The sequence below is a fragment of the Bubalus bubalis genome, chromosome 15, assembly GCF_019923935.1.
Source record: "Bubalus bubalis isolate 160015118507 breed Murrah chromosome 15, NDDB_SH_1, whole genome shotgun sequence".
NCBI lineage: Eukaryota > Metazoa > Chordata > Mammalia > Artiodactyla > Bovidae > Bubalus > Bubalus bubalis.
Window position 1 is genome coordinate 986,872 of NC_059171.1, and position 17,159 is coordinate 1,004,030.

At 44.0% G+C, this 17,159-nt stretch overlaps 1 protein-coding gene across 6 annotated transcripts in view; it reads left to right on the plus strand.

Moving 5' to 3' along the window:
- The first annotated feature begins 362 nt into the window (after positions 1 to 362).
- TAF2 (TATA-box binding protein associated factor 2) overlaps positions 363 to 17,159 on the plus strand; it is an 89,205-nt gene continuing 72,408 nt past the window's right edge. For 5 of the 6 annotated variants that reach the window (XM_025264951.3, XM_006074700.4, XM_025264952.3 and 2 more), the window contains exons 1-3: positions 363 to 756; positions 1,380 to 1,434; positions 11,405 to 11,565. In XM_025264951.3, the coding sequence (XP_025120736.2) occupies positions 674 to 756; positions 1,380 to 1,434; positions 11,405 to 11,565 (299 nt within the window). In that variant the 5' untranslated portion in view covers positions 363 to 673. Of the gene's footprint in view, positions 757 to 1,379; positions 1,435 to 11,404; positions 11,566 to 17,159 lie in introns of those variants that run through there. The other variant, XM_045162764.1, reaches the window with a different exon arrangement.

Consider the following 17,159-nt stretch of genomic DNA (forward strand, 5'->3'; position numbering starts at 1 on the left):
GACTCCTTAAGGTGTAATCTCGTCTTTTCCAGCCTAAGTCACAGCTCCGGTGAGTTGAGGGTTCTTTTTAACACAGCGCCCGGAGGGACGCCTCCTGGTTTCCTAGGTCTCGGCCCTTGGCGCTTTGAAAACCTCGTCCCCATGCATTTCAGTGTTTGCGCTACATCTTTATTTCTCTAAAATTTAATGTTTCGCCTTTGCGTCCTGCTGTGTTCGCGTCATCCACAAAATATCTGTCAAGCTTCCACAGCTTCAACGGTTTTCAGCCGCCGTCTGCACTTTAAATGGCAAACGCAAACCCCGGTGCTCGCCAAGCCCCGCCTACGGACCACAAGACTTCCGGCTGCCGCCTCAGAGCCGCCCTACTTCCGCTGACGTCAGGAGTCAGAGGTGCCGAGAAAGATGTCGGCTGGCCGGCGCCGTTGGGCGGTTGTGTGGGGAGTGTCTCCGTGACAGGCGCTCGACGGAGACGACGGACGAGCCGAGTCCCCAGAGCGAGTGTGAAGGGCGGCCGCGGCGGATCGAGCAGGGCCGGGCGTGGTGCCCACGGCGCCCCCGTCGCGGGCCGTGACTTTCGGGAGCGTGCGGGAACGGGGAGCGTCGGGTGCCCAAGGCCGGTGATGCCCCGCCGCCGCCCGGGAGGCCGGGAAGCCGAGCTCCGCGGGGCCCCTTTATGCCGCCGACTGGCTCTGACCCCGCCAGAATGAACAGGAAGAAAGGAGACAAGGGCTTTGAAAGCCCACGGCCGTATAAATTATAAGTATTTTTTTTCTTTATCTCCCTTTCTTCTGGGGCTTCCCGGGTGGCTCAGATGGTTAAGAATCCGCCTGCAGTGCAGGAGATCCAGGTTCGATCCCTGGGTCGGGAAGATGCCCTGGGGGAGGGAAAGACTACCCACTCCGGTATTCTTGCCTGGAGCATCCCAGGGACAGAGGAGCCTGGCGGGCTACCGTCCATGGGGTCACAGAGTGCACACGGCTAAGCGACTAACACTTCTAGGTTTGGTTTTCATTAGTTATGATTGATCAGTTTCAGTGATCGCTTGAAGCTGACTTGCTGGGCCTGGAAAGCCTAGTGGGAAACTGGAAGCCGCCCACAGTTCTGTAGGGCGAAAATGTTTTGAATGACAATGTAATTTCAGCAGATTTACTGCCCTTTACAGATTAATGTACCTTTTTCTTAAATTGCATTTTTGTCCAAAAAATTTTATTTTCGTGGCTGTTGCTGAATTTTAAATGAACAAGTTACGCTAATTTCTAGGGTTTTAGCATGAAAGATAAGTATGATTTTGAGCTGCTTAGAACACAGTTCTTGTTTACACTGGGATCGAATTATGCATTATTTAATAATTGAAATATTTTCTTTATTCTTTAATGTACAACCCATCAGGTCGTCTGCATCAACAACATAAACTTCCAGAGAAAATCTGTTGTGGTAAGTATGTTCTCAGCAGTTATAAGAGAGAACAACAGCATGCTTTACAGTACTCAGAAACTTTCCACTCCGGGTCATGGGTTTTGAGAATAGATATGAATTAGAATTCAAACTTGTATGACTTCAAGAGCCATGGCCTTACTACTGTACTAGCCAACACCTCAGTTCTCCCTTTCCTTTTTTCCTGTTTTCTGATAAAAATTTATTTCTCTTAGTATGTTGTGGAATATGGAAGTCTACATTACCAAACATTTTAGATTTGTGTATGAAACAGGAATAAGTCCCCAGTGAGATTTTTTTCTGTGAAAAAATTAAGGTTGATACACAAACTGACTTATTAAATTGACTGTTCAGAGGCTGCTTTTGTTTTTTGATTTTTGCCTGACCTTGTTTCCCTGGCATTGCTTTGTAGTAAAGTTCTAGATAAAGGTGTTTGAAACCTAGTAATTGCCCCCACCCCCCCGGCCAATTTAGATGTACGGATTGTTATATCCATATGGATCGCTAAATCTGCATATATATATATCCATATATGATATATATCCAAATATCCATGTGGATTGATATATTTGTTCTAGGAACGCCGTTGATAGCCTAAGACCCAGGGTTATGAATCTGTGGAGCTCCCTTCTCTTCTATTTTCCGTTTCCTCTTTGTGCCTCTTGTTTGACCACCCTGACCAGCAGCCGGAAGGCTAGTGCCCAGTTAATGCATCTTCTTGGATACAGAGTAGGGTTAGAGGGCAGGTTAGGAAGGGCAAAAGGAAGGTATCTACAGCAGTCTAACCCCTTTTGCCCCCAGATCATCCTCTCAATGGTTCTGTTTAGATGACAGTGTTCCCAGCTTAAGGAAGTCCCATCAGCTATTGTAGCATTAGCTATGTTGTGGCATTAGCTAACTACCTGTTTTTGTAAGTAAAGTTTTATTTGAACACAGCTACACCCATTTATTTATAAACTGTCTAAGGCTGCTTTGAAGCTACAATGGCAAAGTGGAATAGCTGTGAAACTGTGAGGCCTGTAATATCTATTTAGTCTCTGGCCCTTTAAGAAAAGTTTGGTGATCCCTGAAGTAATCCATTTGTGTGAAGAAATGGCGGTTTCAGCATTTTTCCCACCTGAAATATTAGTTATCGCCTGTAATGGAAGAAAGGTGGGTAAAAGAATGTGAAAATTAGTTACTATAGTCTTTGCTTGCTTCAGTTGATATCAAGGTCAAAGTTGATGTACACAGCTTTCTTCCACCTATTCCATTTTTCTCTTTCCTTTTGACAGCATTTCTTTTGGTCTGTCATAGACCTTCATTTTGCATCCTTGCTGGTTTTGACTTCATTTGGTTTGTTGCAGTTTGCCATTGATTAGGGCTATTCGTCAAGAGGACCTCAGAGGCCTTCCATTGAACCCCCTGAATTGCAAATGGAATTCTTGCTCCTGTTGTGTAACAGAATCACAGTTGCTGCTAGTCTTTCAGCCAGGACAGTGACCCCTTTCTGTGCCTGTTCGTTCAATGGCATGAGGAGCCTGAAGTGGCTTAGTCTCAGCTTCCACTTTAATAAAGCCGTGGCTCTGTGCCCTGGTGGATGCGTTCTTCTTTGGCCACTAGGCTTCTGAACACCCCGAACACGAAATCTTCAAGACAGGAAGCAAAATCCTTTCAGTGGCTTTTTGAAGCAGTAGTGAGCATAATCACTCCTGCTTTCGCCCCTTGGCTCCCAGGTCTGCTTGGCTGTGTGCAGAGATGACCCAATGTTACAACAGCGGCCACTGGTTTAGGATGGCCTCCTGTCGGAGCTCTCGGTTGGTGCTGTAGCTGAGCCTTCAGCAGTTGATCATGTTGGCCACTTGTGGATGAGAGGACAAAATTAACTTTGCATGTAAAATTTACGTGTAAATTCTGCCATACTTTTCTATACACATGGAAGTGTGTATGGGATAGTATGTTGACACGGATGGCTTTTTGTAAGTAAATTGTATTAATAGGGAAGGAAAATCTAGAGTATGTGTTTTTATAAGGATAAATTACTGTCTCCCGTCTACAATACCAGCTGTCTAATGTAGTCATTTTACTGCTGAGTGACTAACTGATGCTTCCTGGGAAGACCCCTGTTAGAAGCTGATTTTGAGCCTCTGCTGTGGGGAGGCGGGCACTCAGCATTGATGGTGACCAGATCAGGCTTTGTTGAGGGCAGAGCATGTTGTTGGGTTCCTGCGTGGCCTCTGTTCTTGCCACCGTGACAACTTTGTGTTTTAGGGTGGCTAGGGAAAGAGTCTGTGGACATCTGCTGGCTAGATAGTCTTGCCAGTTGATTTTTGAGGCCCCTCCACAGTCTCTGAGGATGCCTCTGGTGGTCATTTATGTGATAATTTTCATATTATACCTCCTCTGAGAAATTCATGTGTACACTTCCTTTTCCCATCACCCTCTTATTTTCAGTCTTTTAGTCTGTTCTTTCCACATTCCTAACCAGCTGGCCAACCTAGCACTGCCCCTGGCTCCCTGTAGAAGTGTGCTTGGGTCGTTTCTGCTTCCGCAAACACTGTGCCACCTGTTGTGTTTGCTGGCGCCCTGCCCACAGCAGGGTTTTCTTGCTTCAGGACTGCACTTCAGTGAGAGGCACCGTCCATTTTCAACTGTGCCAGCCTGCTGTACAGACTTATTCATAATTCAGGCTTGTGTTTTGTCTCGTTATTAAACATGGGGAACTCTCCATGAGGTCATGGGTATGGATTGAGGGGAAGTGGAGATTCCATGGGAGCAAGTCTCTTTGGGTTCTGAGTCAGTGGCGCATGCTGTTTGCTTTTAGTGCCTTAGGAGCCTGCCTGGGCCTGGTCCGGAGGTGGTGTTTCCATTAAAAGGTGGCAAGCTGCTGCACGCACTCAGTTCATGATAGCCATTTCAGGTTAACAAAAACTACCTGAAATGTTTGGAAGTCCCATGGTCATGTGTTCGGTCTCTACTGCAGAGTCTAGTAGCAAAGCAGTAGTTGCTTTGCACATAGAAAATAGTTGCTGGCAGAAGAGGCCACGGGTCTCCCCTGCGGCCGCGGATGGCAGCGCGGTGTCATCCTGCTGGAGAACGCCAGGGTCAGCACAGCGCCCCTGTCTCCTGGCGCAGCCCAGCGCTGGCTCCGCTGAGTCAGACGGCCGAGGCGGGCAGCGTGGACCACAGCCTGGACCCACTGCAGAGCTCTTTCTTGTTCTGGACCTCTTCCAGAAGATGACAGTCTTAATGATTGCCTAGTAAGCGATATGCCTGAATGTATAGATTGCTTTCTGAATGCAAAGAAGCCTCCCAGTTTTCCTGCCTTCTTTTTTTCCCCCTCTTGGTGGGAAGTGCAAAGTGCAGTAACTTTCACTTTAGGTTTATTTTTGTGTGCCTCAGACCACTGGAACCTTAGAAGCTCTATTGATGTGACAGTCCCCTGAACGTCCATGAGATTTATGCCATCTCTGTGTTTTCTGTATGATGAGCCTCTGATGAGCCTCTGCCATCCGTGTGTTTTCTAGTAAGGCGGATCGAGAACTTGGTCTTCCTTTCTCACCAGGTCCAGGTATTGTAATGTTGTCAGTATAACATACCAGTGTGATTCACTTTGGGCTACCCTGCAGTCAGGACACCTTTGAACTTTGTTTTGACTGAGCAGAGAGTTGAGACAGTTACTAGATGATAGGGATGAGGTTCTCATGTCTAGAATTCTGTTTTTTTTCCTGATGGGAATTGAGGGGCAATAAATGGCTTGATAATTCATGGCAATATTTGCTACCAGGAGCTGTGCTGATTTGCTGCAGAGTATCACTTCTGCAAACGTGGTTGTGGTTGTCAAGTTTGTGATAGTTCACGATCATTCTGCAAGACCAGCTTGGCTTTTGCACTGGCCAAATAGCTGAGTTAAATGAAGGTGGACTAGGCGGCGTCCGCGGCTCTGCGGGCGCTGATCTCTGCCACTCCCAGAGGCGTCAGGTTGTGCTGAAGGGGAAAGGTGGCCTGTTGGTGTCCACTCAGTGCTTCCACCGTAGACCTCACTCAGAGAGAGATCAGAGAATGACTGTGAGGTTTGCCAGTTACTCAGATGTATCCTGTATGTTTGGACTGCGTAATAAACACCAGGCCTACCCTGAGATAGATGTGGGAACCCCTTAAACCCCTTTATTACTTGACCTCCAGAGGTCGCCAGTCTGGGGAATTCCCTAGCAGTTCAGTGGTTAGGACTCTGCCTTGTCACTGCCAAGGGCCCAGGTTCAATCCCTGGTCAGGGAACTAAGATACCATAAGCTACACTACCTGGCAAAAACAACCCCCCTCTGTACCCTCCCCCACAACACACACACACACAGACACCACCCCCACCCCCACCACCCCCACCCCTGACTTCCAGTCTGCCTAGTGAACTGTTGTAATGTTCTGGGACTCCAGGAATTACTGTCAGTTCTCAACCAAAATATAGTTAACTCCAGGAAAAGGGCAAAAAATAATTTATTTGAGGTGACATAGAAGTTAAGATTTAAAAGAAAGATAGGAGAGAGTTGAACATGTTTGTAGGCGTGGGGGAAAGTCCTGTGAGAGGAGAGATTATGGTTACAGGAGAAGGTGATTAATAGAGCATGGCTTCTGAGAACACTACAGAGTGTGGCCTCTAGCAGAGGAGTGGAAGGAACTCTTCAAAACAGGAGGAGGAGATAGGCGCGTGTAGCCGAAGGGCGAGAGACGATAGTTGACACAAGAGTGGTTCAAGGTAAGGATCTTAGACGGCCAAGGAAGATAGCAGCCCTGAAAACACCAGGGAGGGTTTTAGAGAGAGACTGGAGGCGGCCAAGGAGTGAAGCGGGCCATGGGGTCTGCAGGAGGGCTGGCGGGAGCGACAGGCATTGCGGACACTCAGGCTTAAAGTGTCCACGCCGGGGCCATGCTGAGCGGTGATGGGGGGCCTCCCAGTGTGTGGTCTTGACTGCTGTCCCAGAAGGGCTGTGAAGGTAGGAGCTGAAATGCAGGAACTAGAAGCAGTGTTCCTGCTGGGATCAGCTGTGTCTGCGTCCATCTTCCAGCGTGACGGCTGAGATGGGTTAGAAAGGGAACGTAGGAACTTTCAGTGCATATTGGGGAATTGGGATGATATTAATGAACAGAGGATGGATGGTGTTCAGTGCGGCGTGAACGCATAGGAGAAGCAGCAGAATCTAAGAAGGATAACAAAAGCTTTCACTGGATGCCAGCTGTGATTTTAAGTGCTTTCCTTGTTTTAAATTGCTCAGTTACAATAACACCAAAAGGCAGGTAGTATTGCTATTCTTGTTTTGCAGATGAGGAAACTGAGGTACGGGCTTCCCAGGTAGCTCAGTAGTATAGAATCCTCCTGTCAGTGCAGGAGACAACAAGAGACGCAGATTCAATCCCTGGGTCAGGAAGCTTCCGTGTAGTAGGACATGGCAGCCCACTGCAGTATTCTTGCCTAGAAAATTCCATGGACAGATGAACCTGGCAGGCTGTTAGTCCATGGGGTTGCAGAGTCGGACATGACTGAGTACACCACCACCACCAGAAACTGAGGTATAGAGAGCTGGAGGAACTTAGCTCACGCTCATCCAGCTACTGAGTAGTGGGGCTGGGGCCTTAAGAACGCGAGGACACCGTTCTGCCCTCGCTCTCACAGCCTGTGCTGCGTGAAAGCCTGAGTAAAAGAATGTATAGCTTCTTTTCAAAGGGGAATCAAGAGATGTTTCATCTAAGGTGGGGAAGTAAAGGAGCTTAAGAAAAGGTGCTAGAGGGACTGGAGGAGGAGGGACTCGAGGAGGGCGGTTGGGGTCGGCTCCTGGGGCGGGAGCAGGAGCAGGAAGAGGGAGCAGTTAGGAGCCCTGGAGGCTGCGTCCTGCTCCAGTTGGGGCTGCCCTGCCGGAGCTGCGGCTGCAGGGTTGCAGGCCAGGTGCAGGTCAGGGCTCTAGGTGGTGTCAGAGGCCTGACGACTCAAGGGGGCTGGGCTTTCCCTATCGTGACCAAGTACACCATTCACCGTTTCATTACTGTTAGCCTTAGTTTAGAAAGCCAAAGCTTATTCTTCTGTCTCATGTAACTACTGCTTGACAGCAGTTTCCATAATCTTTTGTGGTTCATTTTTGATGTTATCTTAGTTTTGCTTACAGTCTTTCAGCTAATCCAGGATCATTCATGTCAATTGGTCATGATTGCCAATGAAGGGAATTTAGGTCTTTCTACAGTTGCTCACAGTTTAACACCTTTCAACTCAGAGACTTCGTCAGTGTTACTGCTTCTGCTTTTTTTGTTCTTATCTGCTTCCAGGCAAGTAGATCTATTCAGATGGTCTAATTTAAAGATGTATGACTGTTATTTGTCAGTTGGGGGAAAGGGGGCTCTACATGGGCTTTTGAGTGGTTGGGCTAAATTTTATCTAAAAAAAAAATTCGTGCATATTACTGAAAAGCATTGCACTGCAAGACATTGTGGCATAGTGGGGGCCAGTTGCGATCATGTAGATGTGGGTGTGAATCTCAGTTCTCCATGTAGTAATGATCTAATTTTCTTAATCCTTAATCTATAAACTAATATTTATCTCTTGAAGTTGTTAATGAGATTAAAATACACAAAAGTGTCTAGTGTAATGTGTGACATATCAGTTCAGTTCAGTCGTGTCCAACTCTTTGCGACCCCATGAATCACAGCACACTGGGCCTCCCTGTCCATCACCAACTCCTGGAGTTCACTCAAACTCATGTCCATCAGGTTGGTGATGCCATCCAGCCATCTCATCCTCTGTCATCCTCTTCTCCTCCTGTCCCCAATCCCTCCCAGCATCAGAGTCTTGTCCAGTGAGTCAACTTTTCACATGAGGTGGCCAAAGAATTGGAGTTGGAGTTTGAGGATCAGTCCTTCCAATGAACACCCAGGAATGATCTCCTTTAGAATGGACTGGTTGGCTCTCCCTGCAGTCCGAGGGACTCTCAAGAGTCTTCTCTAACACCACAGTTCAAAAGCATCAATTCTTCGGCACTCAGCTTTTTTCACGGTCCAATTCTCACATCCATACATGACCACTGGAAAAACCATAGCCTTGACTAGACGGACCTTTGATGGCAAAGTGATGTCTCTGCTTTTTAATATGCTATTTCCTTCCAAGAAGTAAGCGTCTTTTAATTTCATGGCTGCAATCACCATCTGCAGTGATTTTGGAGCCCAAAAAAACAAAGTCTGACACTGTTTCCACTGTTTCCCCATCTATTTCCCATGAAGTGATGGGCCCAGATGCCATGATCTTAGTTTTTCACTCTCTTCTTTTACTTTCATCAAGAGGCTTTTCAGTTCCTCTTCACTTTCTGACATAAGAATGGTGCCATCTGCATATCTGAGGTTATTGGTATTTCTCCCGGCAATCTTGATTCCAGCTTGTGCTTCTTCCAGCCCAGCGTTTCTCATGATGTACTCTGCATAGAAGTTAAATAAACAGGGTAACAATATACAGCCTTGACGTACTCCTTTTCCTATTTGGAACCAGTCTGTTGTTCCGTGTCCAGTTCTAACTGTTGCTTCCTGACCTGCATATAGGTTTCTCAAGAGGCAGGTCAGGTGGTCTGGTATTCCCATCTCTTTCAGAATTTTCCACAGTTTATTGTGATCCACACAGTCAAAGGCTTTGGCATAGCCAATCAAGCAGAAATAGATGTTTTTCTGGAACTCTCTTGCTTTTTTGATGATCCAGCGGATGTTGGCAATTTGATCTCTGGTTCCTCTGCGTTTTCTAAAACCAGCTTGAACATCTGGAAGTTCACGGTTCACGTACTACTGAAGCCTGGCTTGGAGAATTTTGGGCATTATTTTACTAGCGTGTGAGATGAGTGCAATTGTGTGGTGGTTTGAGCATTCTTTGGCATTGCCTTTGGGATTGGAATGAAAACTGACCTTTTCCAGTCCTGTGGACACTGCTGTTTTCCAAATTTGCTGGCATATTGAGTGCAGCACTTTCACAGCATCATCTTTTAGGCTTTGAAATAGCTCAACTGCATCTGAATGCCGAGTTCCAAAGAATAGCAAGGAGAGAGAAAAAAGCCTTCCTCAGTGATCAGTGCAAAGACATAGAGGAAAACAACAGAATGGGAAAGACTAGAGATCCCTTCAAGAAAATTAGAGATACCAGGGGAACATTTCATGCAAAGATGGGCTCGATAAAGGACAGAAATGGTATGGACCTAACAGAGGCAGAATATATTAAGAAGAGGTGACAAGAATACACAGAAGAACTGTACAAAAAAGATCTTCATGACCCAGATAATCACAATGGTGTGATCACTCACCTAGAGCCAGACATCCTGGAATGTGAAGTCAAGTGGGCCTTAGAAAGCATCACTACGAACAAAGCTAGTGGAGGTGATGGAATTCCAGTGTAATACACAGTAGTGCTTAATAATAGCCCTTATAATTAATTGTTGTAATCCTGTTCTCTATGGTTATTGCCTGAGTTTTATTTTAGATATTCCTGGGATTTTCAGCCCTTGAAATGTTACTGTTTCATGCCCTCCCATGTTTTGTGTTTTCAACCCAGAATATTAAACTCACTGGACATAACATTCTATGTTTCACTGGTCTGTCTTTCCCATTTGATTCAGCTCAAGAGGGTAGTGGACAGTGGATGTAACTGTCTCTCATGTCTTGTACATGCTTCAGATAGCTTGCTCACCACCAGGCTGAGGTGGTAGAACTGTATGGCCTTTGGGACTGCTTGGTAGAAAATCATCCAGCACTTTGAAGTGTCTGCTGCTCTTGGAGGCTGCAGTAGGTTTTTTCCTCCTTGCCTAAATGTTTCTTGTAACTCTTGTTACGTCACGTGTCCTGATTTACCTCCCATGAGCAGAGAGGCATACTTGTTAGCTTTGGTGGTATAGTTTTTACCCTGTTTTGAGAGGCTGTTTTCTTTCTTTTTTATAAAAAATATTCATGAGTTTTTGGTCGTGTCTGGTGTTAGATGGGGCACGCTGGATCGTGGTGCGGGGCTCCTTGCTGTGATTCGGGGGCTCCAGGGTGCGTGCGCTCAGTAGTTGGCACTCTCAGACCTTGTTGCCCTGTGGCGTGTGGGGTCTCAGTTCCCCGGCCGGATTGAACCTGAGTCCCCTGCAGTGGGAGGTGGATTGTTAACCTCTGGACCACCCGGGAGGTCACCAGGGGCAGTTTCCTTTTACTCCCTGAACTGGTTTTGAGTCTCTTTTTGCTCTTGGGTTTTTTTCCCCTTACTCCCTGTTGGGTTCCACTCTGTCTATAAATTCTTATATTTGAAAGAAAAACACCAATACAGTATACTAATGCATATATATGGAATTTAGAAAGATGGTAACAATAACCCTGTGTATGAGACAGCAAAAGAGACACTGATGTATAGATCAGTCTTATGGACTCTGTGGGAGAGGGAGAGGGTGGGGAGATTTGGGAGAATGGCATTGAAACATGTATAATATCATGTATGAAACGAGTCGCCAGTCCAGGTTTGATGCACGATACTGGATGCTTGGGGCTGGTGCACTGGGACGACCCATAGGGATGGTAGGAGGGAGGAAGGAGGAGGGTTCAGGGTGGGGAACACATGTATACCTGTGGCGGATTCATTTCGATATTTGGCAAAACTAATACAATATTGTAAAGTTTAAAAATAAAATTAAATTTAAAAAAATTCTTATATTTGATAATTTTGTATTATATATAAAATTCTTACATTTGAGTCATTTTATTTTTTTTTTCTAGCATCTGGTTTAATTTTCACTGATAGTGAATGTGAAACACCAGGATGATAAATTCACACCCATTTAGTCACTCAGACAACTGTACTTGAGGTGAAGTTAGAGCACTTGGATGTATATACCTATTTGAGATTCTGTCTCGGAGTGTAGTACGTGTTTAAGTAGTAGAAATCAAAGAAATATGTTCTAAAGTATACCAGTATTAATTATAATGAAATCATCATTCCTTCTCTTTACAGGGATTTGTGGAACTGACTATATTTCCCACGGTTGCAAACTTAAATAGAATCAAGCTGAACAGCAAGCAATGTAGGATATACCGCGTGAGGGTCAACGACTTGGAAGCTGCCTTCATTTATAATGACCCGACCCTGGAAGTTTGTCACAGTGAATCGAAGCAGTGAGTCTCACGCTTGTGAACGTGATGCTTCTTAAAGGATCAACATTCTCATCGTTATTCTCTTAGATTATTATTAGACTCTGGTTCCCAATTTATTTTCTGTAATTGTATAACTTCTTTTGCTTCTGCCACTTTGCCCATTTGATTCAAGAAATTTTACAGGCTCTGGTCAATGTAGTAAGTTATTAATTTTCCTTTATCAGAGAACTTTAAATAAATTTTCTTAGCCAGTTTTCTACTTTTGTTTTTAAAAAAAAATAATTTGTTTCATGGATATTAATATAATCTTTAATGAATTAGGGGATACTGTAATCTGTAGAGGAGAAACTACTTTATTCTACGAAATATTTGACAGCTTTATAAAATATAAAAAGTCTGAAATACCTAATTCCTTCACTTTAAATACTGCATCTGTCTAGGCTACCTCTGATTTTATCATTAAACACATATTTTTAATGATCAGCTTTATGTTCTACATTTTTCATTTAAATACCTTATTTTCACTTTGTTATTTTTATGGTCAGGCAATATTCCATTTACTCAGTATACTGTGGATTGTCTGATTATTTTCTAAATTTTTTTTCTTTTATTTTGAATTATTTCCCTAGGAAAATAGGATTGCTTATTATTCTTATGGCTCTTTTTAACATTTGACTTGATTGTGCGCCAGTAAGATTTGTGCTGATTTAAATACTGTCAGGTACATTTGAAGGCAGTTGTTTTTTCAGAGTTTTGATAGCATGCATCGATAGCATTGCATTGTATCGTTTGATTCTCAGTATTTGGGGGTAGAGTGCCCTAAACTGTCAACTCTTGTTTTTTAGTAAATTATAAGCCCCTTTCGGTCGCGGTGCTATTTTAACCAGTCTAGGGGTGGAGAGCATCTGCGTGCTAGCTCTCTTCACGCCTTGTACAGTGTCGCACAGCTTCCCCAAACCCACCGTCCCGTGTGGTGCTCATCCCCCCGTGTGAAGCAGAAAGGCCTCATATCCCATCTGACTGACCAGCTAGGAGCTGCGCTCCATCCTGTGCTTTCCCCGCCGTAACGTCAGTCACGCTCTGTGCCGGTTGCGAGTTGCGTTGTCTGAATGCGCTGCTTCCAGTGAGCTCCCCGAGAGCAAGGGTCAGACCGCAGACCTGCCTGTGCCCTGCTGTCTGCTCAGAGGCTGGCGCACCACCTGGCGTTCAGCAGAGATCTGTAGAGTGAATGGATGAATGAATCGCCCCAGGGACGCAGACCAAGATCCCAGGCCTCCTGTCCTCCCACCCAACCAGGGTTCTTAAAGAACGGTAGGACTCGGAGAGCATTGGAGGCCACTGAAGCAGGCTGCCCCCGACATGCTCTCTTCACGGTTTCCACAGGAAGAGCGGGCTCCTGTAGTTGACGTACAGGCTTGTGTTTCAGGTGTACAGCAGAGTGAATCCGTTACCCAGGTATCATCTCTCTTAGTTTCTTTCCCCATGTAGGCTGTTACAGAGGACTGAGTACAGTTTAGGTCTCTGCACTTGAGGACAGGGTAAGAAGCTTCTCCATCTGCTGCTCACAAAACACAGTGTTTGCACAGCTGCTTTCCCAGTTGTTGCTGCTCAGGTTTCAAAGAAGAAAGTCTGACAGTGCAGTGATGGGAACGGTGGGCTCCAAATCTGTTAAGGAAGCAAGCTTGGTTAATTTTGAGGTGATGATATCCCCTTAAACTTTTCTCCAGTGATAGGGAAGATGCCTCATCACTTTTAGTATGATAAAGAAAGAAAAGGGAGTCATAAAGGAGAGTATTTTCGAAGGTTAATTTGGGAGAGTGGAAAGAATAGAATAAATTTGTCTTTTCAGTGGCTCCACCACTCTTAGCCATGGTCACTTAAATACTCAGGGACCCCTGCTTCCTGCCTGGCTCTAGAGCCCTGTTTACTTTGTAAGAGAGATGCCAGTTTTTGTTGGTGTTTGTTTATTCTCTGACTCGTTCAAAAGAGGGTTTGAGATTGGTTTTAGAATTTTATTCGACAGTAGTTTTTTAAAGTAGCTAATGAAACGATCATGAAGAGTGAAAAAAGTACAGGATGGTGTGTACCACACTCAAGTTACTAGAGGAGACCTGTAGGTTTGGTTTTGAGATTTCTGGTTACCATATGAAAGAGGGAAATGCTATTGTTTGTAAGATTCCTAAAACAAGACAGAAGCATACCAGTGGTTCAGAAGAAATACTGCTTACAGTTAAGATGTGAAAATGATCTCTTGTAATGATGATATTTATTTTTAAAGAAGACTTTGTTCACAGGTAGTTAAGGTGTGAAAATGATCTCTTGTGATGATGTTATTTATTTTTAAAGAAGACTGTGGGAAGGACAGGTAGCTAAGATCTTTAGCATGTCCCTAGATACTTACAACAGCTTTCTTGTTTACAGAGTAACTCTCATTGTTGAATGAAGCAATAAAATTTCTACTAAAGCTGAAGCAGAAATTGAATAGAGTAGATTTGAAATTGAAAATTAAACTTAAAACTCAGTGGTTAAACTTGCTCTTGAGTATATACCGGAATGTCCTAACATTCAAAGAAATAATATGCTACTTCATCACATTTTCTTCCTATTTGTTTTACAGTTAAGGTGCCAAACCCCTCTATTTTTAATGGCAAGAGTATGCTTACCTTGGTTGAGATGTAGCGCCTTTGAACTGCAGGGGGAATATAAGGGAGGGAAGCATTTAGATAAGAGATTAAAAGGCATTTCTTCCTATGTTATCCAAGTCAACATTAGCTGACATGTTAAATTACCTGTCCTAGCAACTAGAAACCCTGTTGGTTCTGTACCGTGTAAGACTTCTCCCCTTCTGTCTCTCTCTGGTTTATTGTCTGCCAGGAAAATAAGCACTTGAAGTTTCTCCAAATATATTTTCTATTTGAACTTATATTGTAGGTGTAGTTTGCTTCCATGGATGCTGTGTCTCTTTGGTGGCTTTTTCTTTGTTTTTTGTTATTGCCAGAGACTGTTTCTGTGCGTGTGTGGCCTGCAGTGGCTGACATGTCCCCTGCTGGTTAGGGTTAGGGTTAGGGTTTCTCCCCTTCCACAGGTAGGCTTTGCTACCTTGAGAAGAGTTTGTTTATTTTACTCAAAAAGTCTCCACTTTGCTGAGTTTCAGGAATCAGTTTAGTTCCTGTCTCCTGTCTTCGTTTCCACTGAGGAGTGACAGTAGAAGTAAAGCTGACTGAAGATAGAAGTGACGAGTGAGCGACTGAAGCCGTTTTTAAACTGATGAGAATTGATTTTTTAATTCTGTTTTTTAGATTTTCTAAGTCCTGTATATATTTTTTCAGTCCTGTATTTTTATATAGATGTCTGTGTAGAGAGATTTTAAATGTTCCTGTTTTGCTCATATCATATGGTAGAAGTGGTTGATTCCTTTATTATTTATGGTTAGGTAATATGGATAGTTTTATATTTTAACTCATCCACAGTGCCTCACTGGCAGTTGTTTTAAGAGTATTGCTTGGAATTAAGTTGTCATAGTGGAGAGAACTTTGGGGTTTGTTTAGTCAAAACTTCAAGAGGAATTTTCCCCTATACTGTTTCACCTTCTGTTGAGCTCACTGTTTTTTAAAGCACCCCTTTCATTATTTCTGAATGTTAGAAAGTTGTTTATTACATTGAGTTCGTCTGTTTTGCTACAATGTTCAGAAACTTATCCTAATTAAAAACTGTTTTCCTGTAAGTTTTCTCTTTTCCAGTCTGTCGCATCTCAGTACTCTCAGTCATTCCTCATGGAAAACTGTTTGCAAATTTGTGAACCATTCCCTCTGCCGTTCATGAATGCTCTCGTTTGTCCTCGTGTTTTCTTACATGTGGTGACCCTGTAACTAAATAGGGTTCTTCTTATTTGGACTTCCTATAATCACACATGCATAGCAGTAGAACCATTTTGTTCTTACCTATACTCAGTGTTTCTAGTGACTTGAAATTCATTAGGCTTCTCAAATTGTTGTTCGGTTGCTAAGTTGTGTCCAGCTCTTTGCGACCTCGGGGACACCAGGCTCCTCCATCCTCTACTATTTACGGAGTTTGCTCAGATTCTTGTCCATTGAATTGGTGATGCATCTGACCATCTTATTCTCTGCCACCTCCTTCTCCTTTTGCCTTTAGTCTGCCCCAGCATCAGGGTATTTTCCAGTGAGTCACTTCTTCGCATCAGGTGGCCAAAGTATTGGAACTTTAGCTTTAGCAAGAGTCCTTCCGATGAATATTCAGGGTTAATTTCCTTTAGGAGCGATTGATTTTATCTCCTTGCAGTCCAAGGGAATCAAGACTCTTCTTCAGCACCCCAGTTCGAAAGCATCAATTCTTCGGCATGCATCCTTTTTTATGGACCAGTCTCACATCTGTACATGACTACTGGAAAAGCCATAGCTTTGACTTTACAGACCGTTGTCAGCTAAGTGATGTCCCTGCTTTTTAATATGCTGTCTAGGTTTGCTATAGCTTTCCTTCCAAGGAGCAAGCGTCTTTTAATTTCATGGCTTCAGTGATTTTAGAGCCAAAGAAAGTAAAAATTTGTCACTGCTTCCACTTTTTCCCCTTCTGCTTGCCATGAAGTGATGGGACTGGATGCCATGATCTTAGTTTTCCGAATGTTGAGTTTCAAGCCAGTTTTTTCACTCTTCTCTTTCACCATCATTGAGAGGCTCTTTGCTTTCTGCCATTATAGTGGCGTCATCTGCAAATCTGAGGTTGTTGATATTTTTCCCGGCAATCTTGATTCCAGCTTGTGCTTCATCCAGCCCAACATTTCTCATGATGTACTCTGCATATAAGTTGAATAAGCAGGGTGACCATATACAGCCTTGTTATACTCCTTTCCCAGTTTTGAACCAGTCTGCTGTTCCATATCTGGTTCTAATTGTTGGTTCTTGACCTGCATACAGGTTTCTCAGGAGATATGTGTGATAGTCTGATATTCCTGTCTCTTTAAGAATTTTCCATAATTTATTGTGATCCACACAGTCAAAGGCTTTCGAATAATCAATGAAGCAGAAGTCAGTGTTTTCTGGAATTCTCTTGCTTTTTCTATGATCCATCCAGTGTAGGCAATTTGATCTTTGGTTCTTCTGCCTATTTGAAACCCAGCTCATACATCTGGAAGTTCTTGGTTCACGTCCTGCTGAACCTAACTTGGAGGGTTTTGAGCGTCACCTTGCTGGCATATGAAGTGAGCCCGACCGCACAGTAGTTTGAACGTGCTTTGACATTGCCTTTTTGGGGATCGAAATGGAAACTGGTCTTTTCTAGTTCTGTGGCCACTGCGGAGTTTTCCAAATTTGCTGACGTATCGAGTGCAACACTTTAACAACATTATCTTTTAGGATATGAAATAACAGCTGGAATTCTCTCACCTCCACTATCTTTGTTCATAGTAATGCTTCCTAAGGCCCATTTGACTTCACACTCCAGGATGTCTGGTTTTAGGTTAATGACCACACCATCATGATTTAGGACATTTTTTGTATAGCCACTTTAAATTCACTCAGGTTTAAACTTGTCATCAGTGGAATCCCCTAGGCCTTTTCATAGAATAGCTTGTTACAGTAGAGTTTTCTCTGAACAGCCTT